The 23,407-nt window shown below is 42.6% G+C and overlaps 1 protein-coding gene across 3 annotated transcripts in view; it reads left to right on the top strand.

Annotated features, from left to right (window-relative positions):
* The first annotated feature begins 1,599 nt into the window (after positions 1 to 1,599).
* CAPN9 (calpain 9) overlaps positions 1,600 to 23,407 on the top strand; it is a 65,687-nt gene continuing 43,879 nt past the window's right edge. For 2 of the 3 annotated variants that reach the window (XM_004620311.2, XM_004620310.2), the window contains exons 1-3: positions 1,600 to 1,812; positions 11,425 to 11,494; positions 20,263 to 20,381. In XM_004620311.2, the coding sequence (XP_004620368.1) occupies positions 1,600 to 1,812; positions 11,425 to 11,494; positions 20,263 to 20,381 (402 nt within the window). The remainder of the gene's footprint in view (positions 1,813 to 11,424; positions 11,495 to 20,262; positions 20,382 to 23,407) is intronic. The other variant, XM_055147213.1, reaches the window with a different exon arrangement.

Here is a 23,407-nt window from a genome sequence, read left to right as displayed (position 1 = left end):
ATTGCTCTCCTGGGGCCATTTCAATCTCAGACTACAGTGCTCAGGCCAGATCAGTCTTTCCTATCCCTGGCAGGGTCCCAGTCTCATAATTACTATTGGATCATGACAGCATTTGTCTATGATCAAGCTCTTAACTTATAGTTAAGAATTAGGCACTTTGGCCAGGCCCATCTCGATGCCAGGGTAGCACATAACTCACCGCTTGCCCTGGATCCTTCCTGTCCCACGTCGGGGACCCTACTTTGGGGTGCTAGGAACTGAGGGCAACTGAGGCTTAAGTGGAGAAAGCAGAGGCCCGGGAAGGAATAATATTTGAGGCCAATTAAGTCCCAAGTTACAAAAACATAATATTGTCTTCTTGTGTCTATACAAAAAAGACATAGCTTTAAAGTAAATTATTCAAAAGGCATAAAGAGGAGAGAAAGGCAATGTTATAATATTCAGTGTCCTAGGAAGTTCTGACCTTACAAATTAGCAGAGTCAGATTAAGGGAAGAGCAGATAAACTGGTAGAAGTGGTTACAGATAAACAAAGGAATGGGAGCACTTTGATGGGTGTGACTGATAAACCTAAGCTCCTAGTGGCAAGGGGGAAAGGACAAACCAATGATATCCAACAGTTTTTAAGAAGACAGATAATTGGGCAAAACATACTTCTTAGTTATGTTACTCTTCAATAACCTTCAGTTCTATATAATCAGTATGCCACTTGGACACATTTTGTTTAGCCTGTCCTGGCTCCTGACATATCCACGTCTACTTTCACACTATATCTACAAGCTACAGTACTTGCAACATGGGTGATCTGTACCAAAGAGATAAGAACATTGACTAAATAGTTCTTGATAGATAAAGTTGGCTAAACCTGCTCCAAATAAAAATGAAATAACCTTTGAGTGGGCTTTGTCAACTCTATTCATGTCTTACATATTGAAAGGATTCACTAAACTTCCTTTTATCTATAAAGTTCACAATTTTTTTTTATTTTTTTATTTTTTTTTTGCTTTTTGGGGTCACACCTGGCGATGCACAGGGCTTACTCCTGGCTCTGCACTCAGGAACCACTCCTGGCGGTGCTCAGAGGACCATATGGGATGCTGCAAATCGAACCAGGGTTGGCTGTGTGCAAGGCAAACGCCCTACCCGCTGTGCTATTGCTCCAGCCCCTAAAGTTTACAATTTTTAAATTTAAGGTACAATTCAGGATCACACAGTGTGCAATTTTCCCATTTGCAGAACAAATGCATCCTGCCACCTATTTGATCAATTTGATTTCTTGCTCTCCTTCCTTACAAAAAAAAATCCTCTCTTCCTCCAGTGGAAGACCCAGAAGCTCTCTCACAAGGCTTAGGCGTGGACTTCCAGCTTAGGCGTGGACTCACAGCGCTTCTGGGTCTGCACCAGTTTCTGTGAGAGTTTCTGTGGTAATCCTTACAGTTTGCCATCAGGGTGTGCCCCATCTCAGTCTGACAGGGAGGTTCCCAAGCAAAAAAGGAGAGACCAAAGGTCACTCAGCCCAGGTCATCTTTTTCCTTCCTCATTGGCATTCATATCTCACTTCTTTTCACCTATTACCACCAGCTTGCCAGCTAAAGCAATCATGCCTTACCTCTACCGGCCCTCAAGCCTAAAGGAGCACCGAACCCCCAAGGATGCCCGCATTACCCATTCCTCGGGCCAGAGCTTTGAGCAACTGAGGCAAGAATCCCTCAAGAAGGGCATCTTGTTCGAGGACGTGGACTTTCCAGCAAACAACTCCTCTCTTTTCTACAGCGAGAGGCCCCAGATCCCCTTTGTGTGGAAAAGGCCATGGGTGAGTGCAGCAAGGAGGGATAGAGGGTGAGAGTCATGGAGGATGTGAGACCCAGAGAAAGAGAGCAGCAAGGAGAAGAGGAGTGTGAGGTTTCCATCGAGTTCAATTTAGGCCATCTTTCAAGTCAACTCTTGAGAGATACGTATGAGAGACTGTTGAGAGAGAATAAATGATGCAAGGAAAATGCCAGTAGATTGAGGGTGTTCTGTGTGTGTGTGTGTGTGTGTGTGTGTGCGCGCGCGCGCACACACACACACATGTCTGTCTGCGCGTGTGTTCATGCCTAAGGTATCTGTCTGAACTCTGTTCTCTATTCTCTGACTCCCACTGAAGTTGGCACAAAGAGAGGGTCTTACTAGGCAATGAGTGGGAGTCAAAGTTTCAGCCAGGATAAGTCAAACATTGTTTCAAGTGATAGGACCACCCTTGAGCAAAACATGAGAGGAGGCAGCCCCTCATTCCCCACAAAATGGATGTGCTAACATGGGAAACATATAAAGTGTTCATAGCTTCCAGTTCTGAGCCTAGAATACTGCGGTGGATGGTTGCCTGAGTGCTGGTAAACACGTGATGTACACTAGAATGCACATGAGCAGAATTCTCTCCCCCATCACACACACACATATCTCCTCTCTGAAGGGGTGCCAGCATTCATGTCACCCAGTTCCAAACAACCTTGAGGTATTGGTTCCAATGGTTGCTAACTGGTATCTCTATGCTAACTCTGAGTCAACGAGGGCTTGACCTCTGAATGGGCACTGGTGGCCCTTCCTCTTTTGGGAAGAGGACCTACCTAGCTACAGCTCCTTGCAGAGTCAGGCTGTGGTGGGCGATGAAGAGACTGCAAAGAGGACTGGACCTGAGATTACATGTTGCATGTTAGTCCCACATTATCACTCCTTTTATTCCCCTCTCACTCTGGTCATAAGATTAGCTTCCACAAGCCTCAGTCTCTTCACCTATGGAAACCATAGGTGGGACTCACAACTAAAGTGGGAACCATAATTGTCACTGTCCCTGATGTTGGACACATAGGTTATAATAAATGAGTTTCACTATTACTGGTGTCATCATCATCTTCATTTGCTCTTACACATTAGATTTTTTTCAATGACACAGTTTCTTGCATAAATAATATTACTGTTTTAAATATATCACCTGTATCACTTGTATCACTTGTTGTCCCGTTGATCTTTGATTTGCTCGAGCAGGCGCCAGTAACGTCTCCATTTGTTCCTTTCATGTGCTAGTGCAGCCCAATGATATCTGCTTGCTCCAGGCACACGAAGAGCCTCAAATCGTTCATTCAGGGATTTGATGAAGAAATCTGACCTGGAGGGTCAGATTTGGTGGGTGGTCACGAGGTCTTCTGACATCCCGTGGAATCCAATCGGTAACAGCTCTAGTCCAGCGATCATCTCTGAATCGCATTACATGACCAGCCCATCTGATTTTTGATGTCTTGGCAAACGAGACAGCGTCCCTGATTCTTGACCGTCGACGGAGGTCAGAACTCCGGATTCCTTCTCTCACTTGAGTGAGATGTGATACTCCTAGCATAGTTCTTTCGATTCCTCTTTGGGATACCTGAATAGCGTTCTCATCCTGAATAGCGTTCTCATCCTGTTGTTTTAAATATATACCTGTATTATTATTATTATTATTATTATTATTATTATTATTATTTTATTGCTTTTTGGGTCACAACCGGCTATGCACAGGGGTTACTCCTGGCTTTGCACTCAGGAATCACTCCTGGCGGTGCTCAGAGGACCATATGGGATGCTGGGATTCGAACCCGGGTTGGCTGTGTGCAAGGCAAACGCCCTACCCGCTATGCTATCATTTCAGCCCGTCTATATTACTTTTAACCTATCTATTTTTAACCTGTCTATCTATCTCTCTATATATATTTTGCTTTTTGGGTCACACCCGGCGATGCACAGGGGTTATTCCCGGCTCTGCACTCAGGAATTACTCTTGGCGGTGCTCAGGGGACCATATGGGATGCTGGGAATCGAACCCAGGTCGGCCGCGTGCGAGGCAAATGCCCTACCCGCTGTGCTATTGCTCCAGCCCCAACCTGTCTATGTTTTTAAAACAAAAACCCTCTGACACTTCAGAGGGTGAAGTGTTTCCCTGTAGGACAGACTGAGGGCAGGATAGAGATCCAAGGTTCCTAGTATGGACTGAGGGGAGCAACAGAATCACGGTGAGAGTTGTCAGTATTCCTCCAGAAGACCTTTGTGGCTTGGGTGCTATTTACATTTCTGCTCAGCCCTTGGGTAGTGCCTGAGGCTCTGGGGCAGGACCCTAGTGCCACCTTCTTGTCAAACACAGCTGTGTTTGGAAGCAGGGGAGAGGCACACAAGAGCAGCTGAATCAGGGATGTCAACAGGACAGGAAGGTGGGAGCCAGCGAGCCCTGCCCTAGAGAGAGTCCAGGGAGGATAATCTGGGGACACACATAGGGGGCTGACAAGCTCAACTCAGAGAAAAGAGAATTTCCCCAGGGTGTCGTCTTGGAGGGTTGTTTACGTAAGAAATATTAAATGGGTCTCAAATGATGGGGTATCCTAGACTGATTGGTTGTGGGGAAAATGACCACAGTGCAGTTAATCCAAGGCCTCTGATTCCGGCGTGTCTTGACTTCCTTTCTCTTCCCATCTCTCTGTCTGTCGACATCTATCCTCTTTCTTCCATAAAATTCTTCCCCCAATTTCCCAGCCTAAACCCGACACTTTCAAACAGAAGGAATGAATATCCCTTTAGTCCAGACTATGCCCTCCTCCTCCCCACCCCCCCTGCAGACTCTACATAGCCCTCATCCTCACAGGCTCAAGTTTCCTTTGCATCTATACTTACTCCCACCCATAGCAGGGATATGCACACACATATCTTGAGACTAGCATACAGCTTTCAATCATAGTGTTCAGCCCTGTTATAAATGTGAATTTTCCCTTTTCAAATTAATTGCTGAGTAGAGGAAAATATGTGTGTTTGAAAGAGTCCTTGATCATGCACATTTACAGTCTCTGAGAATAGAACTTCCTTCTTGCTTCATTCTTGGTCTTCCTAGAAAATCAGCTCATAGTGCTGAGACCTGCTCCTTCCTGGGTTTCCAAGCTGTATTCTGGATTCCCTTCAGATTTGCTTCTCAACTCAGATTTCAGTTTCAGGAAAATCTCATCCTCTAATCCTAAATAATATTACCTCTGGGGTCTACACAGATATTTATGACTCCCTGGCACAAATGTTATGCACTCAGAATAGTCATACACCCAGAGTACTCATATAGGTGTGACTTACGCATGGATGGGTATATCCCACATCCCCACACAAGTCATACATGTGTGGGCCTGGTGGAACCACAACTTTAAATATACGCTGCTTCATGGCACATGGCACATGGGTGTAGAACATGGGCTTCATCCACAACACAACTGCGCCTTCAGTATACATACACAGAGCTCTCTGAATGAGGTCTATGAACATACCCGCTCACAGAAACACTGGTTATACCGATGTATGTTATGTAACCAGGGATGGATCTGATGACTAGTGTTCACTCTGTGAGACTGAGTTTCCTCCTTTTGTACTTTCCTCAACCGGTTCATAGTTGGGTACTTTATGATAAAACAGAAATGCTCCTGTAAACCAAACAGAATCAGTTATAACACAGTACTGAGAAGCTGTGGCAGCTAAGGCTACAGAGGGCTGCTGCAGCCAAGGTGGGAAGGAAGGCGTCTCCACACTCAGCTCAGACAGCTGCCTAAGTGGGGACCTCCCAGACTTCTGCATCCATTTTAGGTCCCCTTTAAGACTAGTTGTCCGTGGAGCTGGAATGACAGCACAGTGTGTAACGTGGTTGGCCCGCCTGGATTCTCACCCTGGGACCCCATGTGGTTCTCCAGGAGTGATCCTTCAGTGCAGAACTGATAGTGTGGAAGTGGATTTTCCTGCACTGGTGGGTTCTTGAGAATTGTATGAAGGATTTGCACCCAAAGCCTGAAAGACTAAAAGAAATAAAGTAGTTGGGTACAGCATCTTCTCCAGATGTCCAGGTCATACCTTTACCCATGAATAATGTCATTGGTCCTGTCCCTGATGTTGCCCTTTCCCGTGAACAATCTCCTGTCTCCTTTTATCTCGTTCCACAGAGTTCACTAGCTCCCATGAATGATGGCCAGATCTTAACCCTGCATCACTCTCTCTCCATTTTATGCTTTCCTCAATCTCCAGCCATGACAATATGTGTGTGTGCTCTGCACCTATAACTGGACTTCCAAACTGTACCAAAAAGTTCTGTCATCATGTTCCAGATTTCTTAGGCCATGGATACTTGTGTTTGGTGAGACTCCAGCGCTCAGTACCTTATCAGTAACTGGGCATCAGAGCTCTGCCTGTCTGGCTGTCTGGGCCTATGAGATCTTCTTATGCTTGGGGAGCAGGGATGAGGAGAGGAGAGAGAGAGAGAGGGAGAGAGAGAGAGAGAGAGAGAGAGAGAGAGAGAGAGAGAGAGAGAGAGAGAGAGAGAGGGAGGGAGAGAGAGAAAGAGAAGTGGGGATTGAGAAGAGGAGGTTGGAAGAGGGGAAGAGGAGGAAGTCAGGAGGGGAGAGGAGGAAGGGAGAAAGAAGGGGGGAAGGAAGGCTGGGGGCTCCTTTTATCTATTGCCATATCCCACCCCCCAGTCATCCCATTATTTAATATGATTGGCTCCTGTTAGATATTAACCCTAAGTGTTTCAGACTTCATCAGTGAATTGTCCCTTTTCCTACCCTAGAGAAGCTTACGGTACTCTTACGAGCAGCCCTAACCCGCCCCCCCCACGCCCCGAGTTTGTCTTTAAACTTTCCTTTGTGCTTTACCTCTCACTGATAGCTACTAAATTCCCCAAGTCAGGCTCAGTAACTTATAGATTCAAACCTTCTGGTGGCTCTGGATTTTGTATTTGTAGTGAATTACTTGCTCTTCCCTTCCCCCTATAGCTTTCATATTATACTATAGAGTAATGTTCTTTGCTTAAACATGGAAAGATCATTAATGCCATGCTTCTAATATGTGGGAGCTAATTGACTTTGATATATATTTATTCCTGGGCATCTGTTATAATTACTTGACTCAGGCTGCAGTTGCTATGGTTTCTAATACCCCAAAAAGGGGGAGGGTCCCGCCATGGGACTTAGAAGGAACCAGGGCAAGCAGCGAAAATGTCACAGCATTAAAATGGGACAGTCTGGAAAGCAGAAAGCATAGTCTTCACACAAGCCATGATGTCTTAGAGTCAGGACCCCATGGAGTAGGAAAAGCTGAATCAGCTTGTGGACCTAGTCTGGGATTTATAGCAATAGCCTAGCTTGCCCTTGGAGCCCAGAGAACTAAGTTTTGGAATCTGTATCTCTTACTGTGTTTATCCAAGTAACTGCAAGTATTAATAAGAAGTAAACTTAATTGTTTAATATGGACTAGTGTCAAGGGAAAGAGAAAAGCAATATAGATGCCCTGGGGAGACAGGGTGTCTCCTTGAGTTGATCCCCACAAGAGAATTGCCTCCAAAATGCTTTAGCTCTGAAAATGGTCAATCACAACTACATACAGTCCTGTACCTCAGCCCCCTCAGGTTTTGTGTAAAGGTTATTTCGGTTATGCAATTAAATGGGCCAGTTTGACTATTTATCGTTGAGTTCCCTATTTCTTTGTTTCGCTGCTGGGGAGGCCTGGGGAGGTGGCTCTTGGCCACACATCTGAACTCACAGGCTCTCTGTTTCATGGACACAAGTTATTTATTTATTTATCTATTTATTTTTGAACCAATTATTATTATTTTTTAATTGTATTTTTATCAAGTGGTTCACAATATTTGGTTACATTTACTATTTGAACACCAATCCTACCACTATTACACCATCCCACCACCATATTTCAGATATTTCCATCCCGAACCCCAATCCCTGCCCCAAAGCAGAACCGAAATAATTTATTTTGTATTGTTGGTTATGAATAAACCACTGAAAATGATCCAAAAAAGTTTCCTTAGAGGAAAGTGCATGAAGATTGTTGTATTTCATCCAGGGGCCATTAGGCCATTAAGCCCTTCTATAAGAGATTACTAACATATTGTTAAAGGTTGAGACTTGTGTGCATATACATATATATGTATATATATATTTCTGTAAAAATATATTTACTCCTAAGATTGGTTGCCTTTTACTTTCACTTGTATCACTTGTAACTTGTCATCCTGTTGATCTGTGATTTGCTTGAGCGGGCGCCAGTAACGTCTCCCTTTGTCCCTGTCATGTGCTAGTGTAGCCCCACGGCATCTGCTTGCTCCAGGAACACGAAGAGCCTCAAATCGTTTGTTTAGGGTTTTGAAGAAGTCTGACCATCTCGTAGGTGGGTGATAATGAGTCCTGTGGAATCCACTCTTGTTACTATTGAAATATGAGTGGTGGGAGGTATGAGATGTCACGTGGATGCCGTCCGGTCCTGGGATAGGTTCACTCACGGCTAAGGGTCAGCCCCAGCTTGTGGAGAGTGGCCATGAGCATGGCGCTGGTTGGGTTCTGGAGGTTTTCAGCTGCCAGGGCTGGGTCCCTTGGGGTGGAGAGAGGCCTAATTTGCCCCCCTTCATGGTGCCCCGAATGAAACAGCCTGGTGTGGGGTCCAGCGGCATGGCTATGGCGAGTTGTTTTATGCTCTCTCCCAAGAGATTTATAATGAGTCTCTGTTTTTTCTTTTTTTGCTTTTTGGGTCACACCCAGCGATGCACAGGAGTTACTTCTGGCTCTGCACTCAGGAATTACCCCTGGCAGTGCTCAGGAGACCATATGGGATTCTGGGATTCGAACCGGGTCGGCTGCGTGCAAGGCAAATGCCCTACCCGCTGTGCTATTGCTCCAGCCCCAAGATTTATAATGAGTCTCTGGATCATGGCCATTGATTGGATTATCTGGCACCAGCCAGAGGTAGCTTGTGGGTGTGACTGCCATATTGCCAGAAATGGGGAGTTGGGGAGAAGTCACTCATTCTCAGTTCTGTTGAACCCCAAAGTTTTCAGTCACAGGTCCCGCATACAAGTCCCAGTTTTCTGTGGATTCACTTGTGGGTGAGGCTCAGCTGGAGCGTGTGAAAATGGCCTCGAGCATGGCAGCAGTTGAGTTCTGCAGGTTTTTGGCTGCAGGAGCTGGGGCAGGGCGGGCCTCAGACACCCATCTCCGGGGATAGGCACAATTTAAAGTGACTGATTAAATTGACCTGATTTTCCACCCTTCCACTCCCATCGTATCAGAGTCAGGAGTAAGTGCTGAGCACCACCATGTGTGGCCAATTAGTTTTTAAGAAAGTAATAATGAAAGTGAGAGTACTTGCGAAGGCCACAGAATTTGACAGGGAGTCCTCCCTGAATGCAGGTCTCAGCTTTTCCTCCTGAGAATCCTTCTTCCTCCAAAGAAATCACCATTTTCCCTAGATTCTTTGGGACACAGACCAGAGGAAAAATGATTTGGGGAGCTACAAAAAGAAAATTCAAGGCTGAGTTTTCCCCAAAGTCTTTGCCCAGATAATGGTGAGGTGTTTTTTGTTTTCATTGCTGGTGTATACAATTAGGTAGGAAAAGTTTGTATTCTGCATTCAAATCCAACACATGATGGAGCATCTGCTGAATTGCAGAATGTTCATTTGTAAATCAAGATTTGTTATTACCTTTTCCAACCTTCACAGACTATCAGTTCTACTGGCTTCTTCCTTGGATAACCAAGGAAGTTATCTGAGAGATAACCAAGGATGTTCTGAGAGAGGTCCTTCCCACACCATCTCTCCATCCTAGCCTTAGGGGTTCCAAATCTATGTGCCTTTCACCCTGTTTATGGTCACTCATAGTCCCAGAAGTTACCTTCTTTCTCTACTGTTCTGACAGCAGTCTATGCCAGAAATGGAATCTGGGTCCTCTTCTCATAAAACATGAAAGAATGCATAGGTCTTATATAAGTTTTCTAACATATCTTTATTAAAGTTTTCTACACCACCTTTCATGTTATTTACAAGTGTATTGATAATTATATACATATACTATATTACATATAGTATACAAATTATATGAAAGATATATATGCATATATCTCTTAATATATAAATGCATATTTAAAAAGTTGGGCAGGAAGTGGGAATTTATATTTAATCCTAAGCAGATGTATGTATTACCTCATTAATTTTTTTCTCCTTCTTCATCTTTCCCTTCTCATTGTTGCCGTATTTATTACAAAGACTAGGAGTCACACACAAGCCTGCCATGGTTTTCATACATTTTGGTTGTGGTTCTGACTGGGGATCATTATGGTGCTCACACGTGTGCTATGTGGGGTATATCTGGGGTAAACGTGTACATCTGACTGCAGTTGGCCGGAGATCACACATTTGGTTGTAGCACCAGTAATTGCCTGACTTGGATAGCTTCATGTGGGCAGCAACACCAAATAAACTCTCATCCTTATGCTTTCCAGGCACTTTGTGACTCTGAGCTATCCCTCCAGTCCTTCCTACTTTCTTTTATACAGAGGAATTTAAAGCTCACAGGGGTTAAAATGCTCATAATGGCGGGGGTAGGTACCAAAGCCATGGATTCAGACTCCTGACTCAAGGCCCGAATGCCATGGGAGAAAGCCTCAGTGCTTGGCTAACAGAGGCAAGATTGGAGTCTATTTGGTCAGAAGGTGGCACTCAATGGCTGGTCAAAAAAGTGGAACTTCTCCCTGAGGGATTTGTTGCATGAACGTTTGTTCAGCTGGAGGCGCTGAGACAAGGAACACAAAAGAAATTAATGTCATGGAGGGCCCAGGTTCTCTCAGATCTGTGACAAAGGTAGAGAGCCCTGAAATCTCCTTTTATTATCATCCTACTGTTCATACTCTAAAGGGCTCAATAGAGTGAGGACATCAACAAAGGAGTTACAGGAAGAACATATAAAGCTGAAAGCTTTTCTGCATACTGAAAACAAACTAAGTTACCTAGGATCTGCATACTGACAATTAACAAGCTAAGTACCTAGTATCTGCATACTAACAACAAATAAGCACCAAGCATCTGTGAGAAAAGGAAGATTGACAATTTCAGTTTACTGAAATTTAGGAAATTATTTACTAAGGCAGCCAAAAGAAAAAGATGTTCAGCCTCATCCAAATCAGTCAGGACACATGAGAAATCTTGCCCATTTTCATGAGTCCCTATGTTCCTGCCCATGTGTGGAACAGTTTACATGGGCTCATCCTGAATTGCCTGCATGGCAGAGCCTGGCAAGCTACCTGTGGCGTATTCAATATGCCAAAAACAGTAACAACAAGTCTCACAATGGAGACATTACTGGTGCCCGCTTGAGCAAATTGATGAACGATGGGATGACAGTGCTACATCCTGAATTGCTCAGTCCAGCCCCAACACAGATTGATCTACTAAAGATAATCTCAGGGTGTAGAGTCCCTACAGCCTTATGTCCATTCACTGGGGAAAGAATCAAGGAAAATACCCTTTGTCCCAAGGAAGCAAAGAGACCCAGAACCTGCTCCATCGTACTGCAGAAGAGTGGAGGCTCACTTTAACACTGTTCTTGTTCTTGTAGGAAATAGTGAAAAACCCAGAATTCATTCTTGGAGGGGCCACCAGGACCGATATCTGCCAAGGAGAGCTTGGTAAGTGGAGGGAGATGAGCCTGAAGAGGAAGTGGTGGAACTGACCACCTTGTGGAGGCATCTGAGCTGCCACCACAGCCCAAATATCTGAGAGTCCTGGACATTTACACAGAATGGGAGAGAGTCACTGCTACCTCACTGCTTCCTCCTTCTCCAGTTTGCTGCTCTGTTCCCTGGCTTAACAGGATTCAGTCGACTCCAAGCCCCTTAAACATTTGTAAATGAATGTATGCGTGGTCCTGGGCCACAGAGATAACAGAGATATCTAGATGAATTAATCTGTATTTCTAACACATACATTTTTCAGAATACATTTCAGAACACATACACTAACTTGGCTACCTTAGACATTCTTCTAAGGATATATTGCTTAATTTTATCATCCCAAATTACCTTCCTGATTCTGCAGATTCAGAGATGAATCATTCTACTGATTTCAGAGATGAGGGATCATCTACATAAATTATTCAATGTCATGGGAGTGTTAAATAGTTAGAAGCAACATCCAAACATATGCCTATGTCACACTGTCACACATGGGGTTTCATATGTTGGGGAAGACCACCCAACCTCAGAGCAACCTAATATTCTTCCTACAGTTTACCTGACTGCCTCCAAATAGGGAGTATTTCAGGTTTCGTCCAAAATTGAGCTTGGTTTACTTTTGTTGTATCTGAAAAAAAGTAACACCGAAATTAATGAAAGACGTCAAACTTGTCAGTAACACTGAACAGACTCAGACGCTTACTCAGTTATTAATAACATGGACCATGATGAAATGTTTATGCTGACGTTTACACTGCATACAAGGTGAACTGTTAACTTAGACACAGAACCCCAGAGTCACTGTGGGCAAATAGATTGTCTGTAGGAGTTTGATGTGAACATTTGGTGCTTGACTTCACTTATTAGTTTTCCTAGATATATGCTAACATGAAAGAGAACTGGGGAAAAATGAATCATTAACAAATTTAAAACTAAAAACGCATTGAAAGCAGATGCAGTTTGAACTGTTGTTATGTACAACTAAACTGAGTCTGGATTAGCGAGAGGCACCAGTTCCCAAAAGTGCTCCAAGACAGTGCAAAGTTATTTCTTTTCTGAATTTTTATTTTATATTTAAGCACCATGATTTATAAACCTGTATTAATAATCGAGTCTCTGGCATATAACATTTCAACTCCAGTCCTACCACCAGTGTCAACATCTCTCTCTCTCTACTAATGATCTCAGATTCCCTCCAATCTCTCAGGAAAATACTGTTAGGGTTCGGTGTTGATAATTTCCTCCTCTGAATCCGCACAAAGAGCTCAGCCAGTAGTGTAAAAAACAAGTGGGGTTCATTAGTCAGCTAGCTGGGGTCAAGCTTCTAGGCACGTAGGCGTAAGCAAGACCCTGAGCAAGGGAATAGCTGCAAATTTTATAGTCAGTGCTTACATCTGCTTACATCCTATTGGATATCACTGGTTTGTCCTGCTCCCCTTGCCACTAGGAGCTTAGGTTTATCAGTCACACCCATCAAAGTGCTCCCAAGTCACTCCCATTCCTTTGTTTATCTGTAACCATTTCTACCAGTTTATCTGCTCTTCCCCTAATCAGACTCTGTTAATTTGTAAGGTCAGACCTTGCTAGGACAGTGTAAGTTAATATTGTCTTTTTTTTTTTTTTTTTTGCTTTTTGGGTCACACCCAGCGATGCTCAGGGGTTACTCCTGGCTTTGCACTCAGGAGTTACTCCTGGCGGTGCTTGGGGGACCATATGGGATGCCGGGGATCGAACCCGGGTCGGCCGAGTGCAAGGCAAACGCCCTACCTGCTGTGCTATCGCTCCGGCCCTAATATTGTCTTATTGTCTTGAAGTTAATATTGTCTTTCTCCTCTCTTATGTCTTTAGAATAGTTTACCTTAAAACAATATCCTTTTTGTATGGACAAAGAAAGACATTTATTAATATGCTTTGGTAACATGGGATTTAATTGGCTTCAAATATTATTCATTCCTGGGCATCTGCTTTCTTGACTTAAGCCTCAGCTGGCCTTACTTCCTAGCACCCTCAAAAGCAGGGTCCCAACGAGGGACGGGAAGGACCCAGGGCAAGCGGTGAGTTGTGTGCTACCCTGGCATCGAGATGGGCCTGGCCAAAGCACCTAATGCTTAATTATATGTTAAGAGCTTGGTCTTGGGCATGTCATGTCATGATCCAAAAGCAACGACGAGACTAGGCCCTGCTAGGGCTAGGAAAGACTAATCTGGCCTGAGAGCTGTAGTCTGAGATCGAGGTGACCCCCAGAAAGCAATTCTATAAGCTTAATGCGTCTCTTGCTATGTCCTTACAAAATGACTTATAATATGAATACTTATATGTTAGTCGGACAAAGAGAGGAGAAACACACCCATGGGATTCCGCTCTTGGGCGGATGTCCTGCTGAGAGAGATTCTGTCCTAGTGAAAGCATTCCCCTAAGGGATAGAACTTTACCTCCTATGGATTGTAACCACACCTACGCATAGGCCTCAGCCTGCGGCATCCAGAGTGGAGCGGATATGGGAGATTTAAGGTAGCTGTATGAGGGGGCTGGGGGCAAATTCCAGAGAGGCAGAGAGAGAGAGAGAATGAAGTAGGATGGGGGAGGAAGAAGAGGAGGAGAATCAGAGGAGAATGGAGAAAGAAGTTTGGAATAAACTGTGGTGAGACCAACCATCTTGGCTCCGTCCCTTCCCTTGCCCGCGCCTTTCTTTTATTTTTAGTTTTTCACAACATCCCAACCTATACGTACAAATTTTAACAAAAGCATGAGTAAAAATGTAAGTTTCATGATTCAGAAGAAAACATACTTTCAAATAGCATAAACAAGCGGTTATAGATGGGTAATCTAGACATGTTTTCAGAACATTCTGGCAGCTACCCACCCTGCTTGTGTCTGGGTGGCTTCTATAGACAGTGAATAGCGGTTATGAAACTATTTGCCAAGGCTGAGTTTTCAGCCCAGTTGTCCTTCCCTTGCAGATGGCCAGGGGGAGAAGCGGGGATTTTAAGAAAAACAAAAAGGTTTAAGTAAAACAGGACGTGGAGCAGGAACCAGGCATGATGGAGTTGCTCCTGCCCCGCTCTGCGTCCGACAATACCTAATAGGAACATTATTAGGTTTAACTGTAGTTTGGGTCCCAGGCTTGAGGTATTGTTTGTCATAGTGGTTTTGATATACACAAGTACCTCACATTCATTCCACTATTGCATCAAAGATTCTCCAATCATTTTCCCTACGTTACCTCCAAATCACCACTTATTTCCCTCCTCAATTTCTCTCCTTCCTTGACATTTTCATTTCTGTAATCTAGGGCCAAGGTTTGCCCATTTTTGATTCCCTTGTCTATGTTATTATATAAACTATAGATAAGTGAGAACATCCAGTACTTGTCTTCCTCTGACTTACTTCACTTAATGTGACATACTCCTGGTCCACAGAGGTTGCAACAAATGTCAGGATTTCATCATTCCTATAACTTCATAGCATTCTATTGTGTATGTATACCACAAATTTATTATCTAGTGCCAGAGTACTGAGTAGTACTGGCCTTGCATGCAGCTTACCCGGGCTTGATCCCTGTCACCCTATATGGTCCTCTGAGACCACCGGGAATGATTCTTGAGTCTATATTGAGTAAGCCCTGAGTACTTGTTGGGCATGTCCCCTAGAAAATAAAAATATTAATTATTCATTCATCTATCAGACATTTGGGTTGGTTCCAAATCCTGGCTATTATAGTAGTGCTGAAATAAACACAGGTGTGTGTATGTCTTTGTGGATAAATTTTTTGGTTTTGAGAGGTAGACATCAAGAAGTGAAGTAGCTGGATAACTTCAGGGCTCTATTCTTATTATTTATTTTTTTAATTTGGAAAGTTATAGTTTTATCTTTTTTTGTTTGTTTGTTTTGTTTTTTGCTTTTTGGGTCACACCTGGCAATGCACAGGGGTTTCTCCTGGCTCTGCACTCAGGAATTACTCCTGGCGGTGCTCAGGGGACCATATGGGATGCTGGGATTCGAACCTAGGTTGGCCGCATGCAAGGCAAACGCCCTACCCTCTGTGCTATCACTCCAGCCCCAGTTTTATCTTTTTTATTAATTCACTGTGAATTGCAAAGTTATTCATGATTTGGTTTTAGGAACATAATATTTCAACACTCATCCGTTCACCCCTGTCGGCTTCCCTCCACCTGTTTCCCCATCCTTGTTTTCCTCTCACCCACCCACCGCTTCTATGAGAGACACTAAAAAAAAAGTCACTTTTGATACTTTGTTTTATGATACTGTTTCAAATAGGGTTTCATGCATACTTCCAGCTCTCTCTTCCTCTTCCTTTCCTTGTCCAATCCTCCCACTCCCCTAAGTGGCGTGCTTTCTACTGAAGACCATTTTCCCTGTTCTGTGTTTTTGTTGCCTTTGGGTATTAGTCTCCTCCCACAAATGAATGCACTTATTCTATACCTGTCCCCCTCCTTCTGATTCATTTAACTCAGAAGGGATACTCTACATTTCCATCCATTTATAAGCAAATTTCATAACTTCATTCTTCTTAATGGCTGCATAGTATTCCACCGTGTAGATATACCATTGTTTCTTTATCCACTCATCTGTTCTCGGGCACTCCGGTTATTTCCAGATTTTGGCTATGGTGAATAGTGCTGCAATGAGCATAGAAGTGCAGATGGTGTTTCCATCTGTGTATTATTGTGCCCCCAGGGTATATTCCCAGAAGTGGTATTGCTGGGTGAAATGGGAGTCTGCATTGTTTTCCAAAAAGCCTTTGTTTTTCAATTGTTTCATTGATCTTTTTATGTTTACTTGATTTCTATACCATTGATTTCTGCTCTAGTTTTCATTTTTTCATTCCTATTTTGTTCCTTTTCTAGGTTGTTAAAATGTATGTTTAGGTTTTTTATTTGAACTTTTTATTCTTTGCTAATGTAGGCCTATATTACAATGAATTTCCCTCTTAATACTGCTTTTGCTTTGTTGTACAGGTTTTAATAAGTTTGTTTCTTAATTTCCATTCATTCCGAGGAAATTTTTTTTGGGGGGTCACATCCAGCGATGCACAGGGGTTACTCCAGGCTCTTCACTCAGGAATTACCCCTGGAAGTGCTCAGGGGACCATGGAGGATGCTGGGATTCGAACCTGGGTTAGCCAATCTCACCAAATGGAATGCTATTTGAACTGTCCCTGATATTTCTTTTTCTCTCTCTCCTTTTTTTTTTTCTCTCTCTCCTTTTTATCACTGCTTCCAATCCTTTTATTCTGGGTCTGTATGTATCCTGTGAATTCAATGTTTCCTGGTCAGCATGATGTTAGTTTTTTTCTACTTATTCAGAAAGCCAATCTATGCCTTTTTATAGAGAAAGATACTTAGAGAAATATTATAGATACAAATAAATGTGTTGCCATTTTTCCATGTGAATTTTGTTTGATTTTGCAATTAGTCATTAGCTTTTTGTAGAAGCACTTCAATATATATTGTAGGGTTGGTTAGATTGAGCACATGTTGCCAGCTCTTGTTTATCTGAGATAGCTTTCATTCCTCCCAAATCTAAATGACAGCTCTATGAGGTGGAAGGCCTTGGTTTAAAGTTTTTCATTCAGTACTTCCAATATGCCAGTCCATTCCTTTATTGCTTGTTTAGTTTCTTTAAGAGATTATAGTGTTTTTTTAAATCTCATTTTCCTTGTATTTGAGGTTTTTCTTCTTGCTGCTTTAAATAATCTGTTTCTCTCTTTAGTTCTTATTATCTTTATTAAATGTGCTTTGGAATAGTTCTGCTAGGATTTTTTTGATGGGGTACTATTTGGGCCTAATCAATCTGTTCAAAGTTCCCAGCAATTTAATTTCCATCAGTTATTTATCTTTTTCTCATTCTTCTCCTGTTATTCCTATGATTCAAGGCATATGACTTTTGCTACTAAATGCCTTATATTTCTTCCATTTTTAAATATTTCTTTTAAATTACCTCTTCATTTGGGCTTTTATTTTGTCCTGACGTATGTATACCTATAGAATTTCTGATACGCTGAACTTTTTGTTGTGATTCATAACTATATTTCTTTACACCTTCAATTCCATTTGGATGAGCTCTTTAATATTCTTCTGTATCACCGGGGCCGGAGCAATAGCACAGCGGGTAGGGCGTTTGCCTTGCACGCGGCCGACCTGGGTTCGATTCCCAGAATCCCATATGGTCCCCTGAGCACCGCCAGGGGTAATTCCTGAGTGCAGAACCAGGAGTAACCCCTGTGCATTGCCGGGTGTGACCCAAAAAGCAAAAAAAAAAAAAAAAAAAAAAGAAAAAGAAAAAGAAAAAATCTTCTGTATCACCTTTTCCTTAAGATGATAAAATTTCTCTTCCAGTGCTTCTTTCACTTCCATTACCTTTTAAAGAATTGCAGTTTTGAGGTCCTCCTAGACCAGTGTTGAAGACTTTGATGAACTTGAGAGCTTACCTGAACTTCTGTCCCTGTTGGCTGGAAAGGCTGAATTCCTTTGTCTTCCCATGGCTCTTATGCTTTGTAGGAACTGACAATGGCGCTCCAGTTTCCACAAGATCTGAGTGGTGTTTACAAGGCACTTTTCATGTTTCTATTGACTTCACAAGCAATGGCTGTCTTCACTGCTTGTGAAGATATTTCAACAAGGTAGTCAGGGTTAGAGCTAGAACCTTCAGTTTTAATGATATCAGTTTTTGTGGGGATAATCTGGCTCAAATGTTTTAGAGCCATCTCCAGAGTATTGTGAAGGAATTTCAGTAGAATAAGCTGGGTTCACAGAAGAGCCTGGCAAGCTCCCTGTGGCGTATTTGATATGCCAAACACAGTAACAATAACAGGTCTCATTCTCTTGACCCTGAAAGAGCCTCCAATCATTAAGAAAGACGAGTAAGGAGAGACTGCTAAAATCTCAGGGCTGGGACGAATGGAGATGTTACTGGCGTCCGCTTGAGAAATCGATGAACAATGGGATGACAGTGATACAGTGAAGCTGGGTTAGCTCTATTTTAATGATGAAGACTGTTGTGAGAATAGTCTATTTCTGCAGCTAACTAGTGTGTTACCAGCAGGAATTATTAGTTTGTGTGAGGTGAAAAAGGGACAGCATGTAGGGATGGGGCAAGGCTCTCCTCTAATTATAAAATGATGGATGGAGATAGAACCCAGCTTCCCTCAAGGCATACCTAGTACCTCAATGCAAAGTTCTTTCTGAACCCCTTCCCCCAGGTAGGTAAAAATATCTGCTCACCTGCCCTCCTTCCCCAAACCCACACTACATTTGCATCCTTGGTCTTCTGGTAGGAAACTTACTGGAATTTCACATAGCTGATGCGTAATGCAACCTGAAATCCAGGTAAGCATATCCTGCAATAAGGCCAAGACAATGACACCTGTTTGTCTAAAGTGAGAAGGGAAGAGAAATCAGGAGAAGAAAAATTGTTTGTTGATAATTGTGTAAACACACAAAAGTGGCACAGGGCAGCGGTGCTCTATCTCTATCCCGCCGCTCACATTCCGTAGTCTCACGCCACTTCTCCCCACCCCAGGGAGGTTGATGAAAATGCGCAGGTGAAGGAAGGAACGGGAGCCAGGCTAGTTGGTCTCAATTACAGTTATTTCAATCTCATTTCCCTTCACTCCTCTCTCTCCATCTCACTCTTGCCCAATCCCCCTCTTATAGTCTAGATAAATCCCCCAGCCGGAGGGGTTGGGGCTTACACATGGGTATCATCATACAATCAGCAGGATGTAAGGTCCTTCCCTCAGGGGAAGCTACTTCCAGGACAGCATCTTATCCAGCAAGGTGACTGGCCTAAAGGCAAATGTGCGTGTGTTTTATGGACACAGTAAGAGATACATTAAACTAATAGAATTGCTCTCCTGGGGTCATTTGATCTCAGACTACAGTGCTCAGGCTAGATTAGTCTTTCCTATCCCTAGCAGGGTCCTAGTCTCGCTGATGCTTTTGGATCATGACAGCATTTGTCCATGATCAAGATCTTAACTTATAGTTAAGAATTGTGGCGCTTTGGCCTGGCCCATATCGATGCCAGGGTAGCTCACAGCTTGCCCTGGGTCCCTTCAGTCCCTCATCAGGACCCTGCTTTGGGGGTGCTAGGGACTAAGGGCAATTGAGGCTTAAGTCGAGAAAGCAGATGTCCGGGAATGAATAATATTCAAAGCCAATTAAATCCCAAATTACAAAGCATATAAGCATGATTGTCTTCCTGTGTCTATACAAAAAGGGGCATTGCTTTAAAGTAAACTATTAAAAGACATAAATAGAGGAGAAAGACAATATTTCACTCATACATATAAAATCATAGATTTCTGAGGAATCTGACCTTACAAGTTAACAGAGTCTGATTGGGGGAAAAAGGTGATAGACTGGTTGGGGAAGAGAGCATGGAGAGGAGTTTACAGATAAACTCAGTGGAATGGAAGTGCCTCAGGAGCACTGTGATAAACCTAAGCTTCCTGTGGCATGGAACAGGACATACCAATGTTGTCTTAAAATGTTTAGAGATTATTACCAGATAAACCTAAACTCTTTGTGGCAAGGGAGAAAGGACAAACCAATGATATCCTACAGATAATCTTTGTATTCTAAAAAAGTAATTCACAAGGCACAGCCAGACATGGAATTCTCTACGTCTTCTGACATAGAGTTTCCCATTCACCATTAATTGTAGGTAAAAACTCTGATTTATGAATTTTCATTTTTCAGGTGACTGCTGGTTATTGGCCGCCATTGCTTCCCTTACACTTAATGAAAAAGCTCTGGCTAGAGTTGTTCCTCAGGACCAAAGCTTTGGCCCCGGTTATGCAGGAATATTCCACTTCCAGGTAAGGGAGCATCTTGGTCAGTGGACTGCCTCTTTCAGACCAGTGGCCATGTGTTTCTGTAACTGCTTGATAATCTAAGAGGAATGTGATTCTCTTCTATGTGACACTTTGTCCAAATCCATGCTCAAACCTTGTGTTGTTACAGAATAACCTCTGAATGTATTGCAAGGGAACAGAATGAAGCCAAACTTCAAGTTCTAGAGGCTCCTTTGTCCAGGATTTTTTTATTTGAAATTTATTGTGCTTTAATCATAAGTTACCTAAAATAATCATCATGTAGAATCTAAAGATAGAGGTACATTCTAAAATGGCATATTATTAAAAATTCATCATTATGAAATTTTGTTAGTGTGCCAATATCATAGAGGGTACTTATTCAAAGCTAGCTGCTGAACACATAGGCTATATGGTAGAGCCTATTTGGACCTGTCCTATGTACAATACATTATTAACCACCATCATTAAACAACCACGATTGCATACTAGGTAATTTCTCATAAACTGAGAGAATTTCCTTGTTTATGAAATACAAATTGGGAGATGAGTGCTTTTAATGAAATAAGAACTCAAGAGTCAGAATGATAGGGTCATGATAAGGAAACTGATTTGTATTCCTGGGACCCTGGGCTTTAACCCCAATACTACCAAACAGGAGGTGGGGTGGGGCATAAACTGGTAAACAAAAGACAGAGTCTGCTGAAATCCCTTTAAAGACACACTGAGAATTCCTATGTGAACTCTGGGAGAGTTACAGGAATATTGAAACTTCCTTGGGCGTTTGTTTCCTGTGTTTCCATCTGCCCTTCCTATATAATCTTTCATCCAGTCTAGGCCTTGAATAGGAACCGGCCAGATAGCAAAATTTGTTTCTTCTAATTAGTTGGGTTGGTCATCTCAGTGGGTGAGCCCAAATTCACTATTTTTCCCTCATTAAAATTGGGCCTTGAATTATGATATCTGCCTTGCAGGGTTCTCAGGATATGTGTGCACTCTGTGCATGTGTCCATATGCAAGCCTCTTGTATTTGTGTATCTGGCACAAGTGCCCACCTGCATTACAATAAGTTCTCTGTGTAAAAGTCAAAAACTCAAACACAGAGGCTATAAAAGACATCCCAAAGGATTTAAGAGCATGTGTTGCCTGCGGGAGAGATCCAGGGGTATCCCCTTCCCAAGAAGAGAGCGTGTAGCAAAAATATTCTTAGACAGTCCATCCCTACTTGAAGAGGGACATGAAGTAAAGGAATATCTTGGACCAACATTCTTTAACCTTTTCCTCCTGACATTTATCCTGCATACCTGCATACCAGTCTATGGATCAGTAGTTATAACCAAGGCAATAGACCTGTGGTTTTCAACCTTTCTACACTTAATGCTTTTCAAACTGGCATGCAGACAGAAAGATCAGGCTGTGTGGGAGCAGAACAAACCTCAAACAACCACGTTTCTCTTGTTTCTCTTGTGAGAGTGAACAACTAGTTCAGAGTCCCATTGTGGTGTCCAGGTGTGAACCCTGTTCTTCTTTATGTCTTCCACTCAGAGTCCTTGGTAGGGTAGGATGCTCAGCAAGTAGCTTAGCGAAACTTAAGAAAGTGAAACTTGAGCTCCATCGTGTGGCCCATATGCAATTTTCTTTTCTTTTTTTTTTTAAATTGAATCACCGTGATACACAGTTACAAAACTTTCATGATGAGTTTCAGTCAAACGATGATTGAACACCCATTCCTCCACCACTGTACATTTTCCACCATCAATGTCCCCAATATCCCCTGCCACCCCACCCCCTGCCTCTATGGCAGACAATTTTCTTCTAACTCTCTTTCTACTTTTGGGCCTTATGGTTTGCAATACAGATACTGAGAGGCCATCATGTTTGGTTCTTTGCCTATTTTCAGCACACATCTCCCATTCTGAACTATCCCACCAACCATCATTGACTTAATGATCCCTTCTCTATCCCAGCTGCCTTCTCCCACAGCTGATGAGACAGACTTCCAACTGTGGAACAATCTTCCTGGCCCTTATCTCTACTGTTCTTGGCTGTTAGTCTCATATTATAAGATTTTATATACCACAATTGAGTGCACTAATTCTCTGTTCCTCTCTTTCTGACTCATTTCACTTAGCATGATACTCCAAATTGCTTGCACTGATTATCTGGGCAAAATTCATAACAACATTCCAAAGCAAATGATATTTCAATTTATTAAATTTACTAATTGGATTTGGCCTAACATTATAAAAGCTGAACCTATTGAGTCCACTGTTACATTCTTCACAGATGCTAGTAAAGAAGGAAAGGCTGCTTATACTCATATGCAAAATGACAAGGTTTTACAAGCTCCATATAAATCAGTTCAGAAGAATGAATTGTCTGCAATTATTTCTCCTTTACAAAATTATTCTGAACCAATAAATATTGTAACGAAATCTCAGTATGCAGCTTGGACTGTCAATCATATACTTACTGTTGCTTTGCCTTTGAGTGACTCTTAGCTTATTTCTTTATTTAAAAATTTGCAGCAAGTTTTGAGAGACCGCAAACATCCTTTATACATTGTTCATGTGCGAGCTCATATGGGTTTACCTGGTTCATTAGTTCAGGGAAATGATCAAGCTGATAAGTTGTTTGCTTTAGTAATAAATGTAGAAAAATCTCATGCCTTACGTCATCAAAATGCTTGTGTGTTGAAAACCAAATATGCCCTTACTTGGAGGCAAGCTAAAGACATTATTAGGCAATGACCTACTTGTCAAGCAATCAATATGCCTCATTTGCCTTTGGGAGCTAATTCTTGAGGTATAAAGGCAAATTAAATTTGGCAAATGGATGTAACTATTGTCCCAGCTTTTGGTAAACAAAAATATGTTCATCAATCAATTTGATACCTATTCACATTTTCGATGGGCTTCTGCGTTATCTTCGGAAAAAGCAGGAGCTGTGATTACTCATTTGTTGGAAGCATTTGCTGTTATGGGTGTATCTAAGACAATGAAAACTGATAATGTACTTGCTTATACCTCTGC

Source organism: Sorex araneus, chromosome 9 (assembly GCF_027595985.1).
Source record: "Sorex araneus isolate mSorAra2 chromosome 9, mSorAra2.pri, whole genome shotgun sequence".
Taxonomy (NCBI): Eukaryota; Metazoa; Chordata; class Mammalia; order Eulipotyphla; family Soricidae; genus Sorex; species Sorex araneus.
This window is presented reverse-complemented; position numbering and strand designations above follow the sequence as displayed.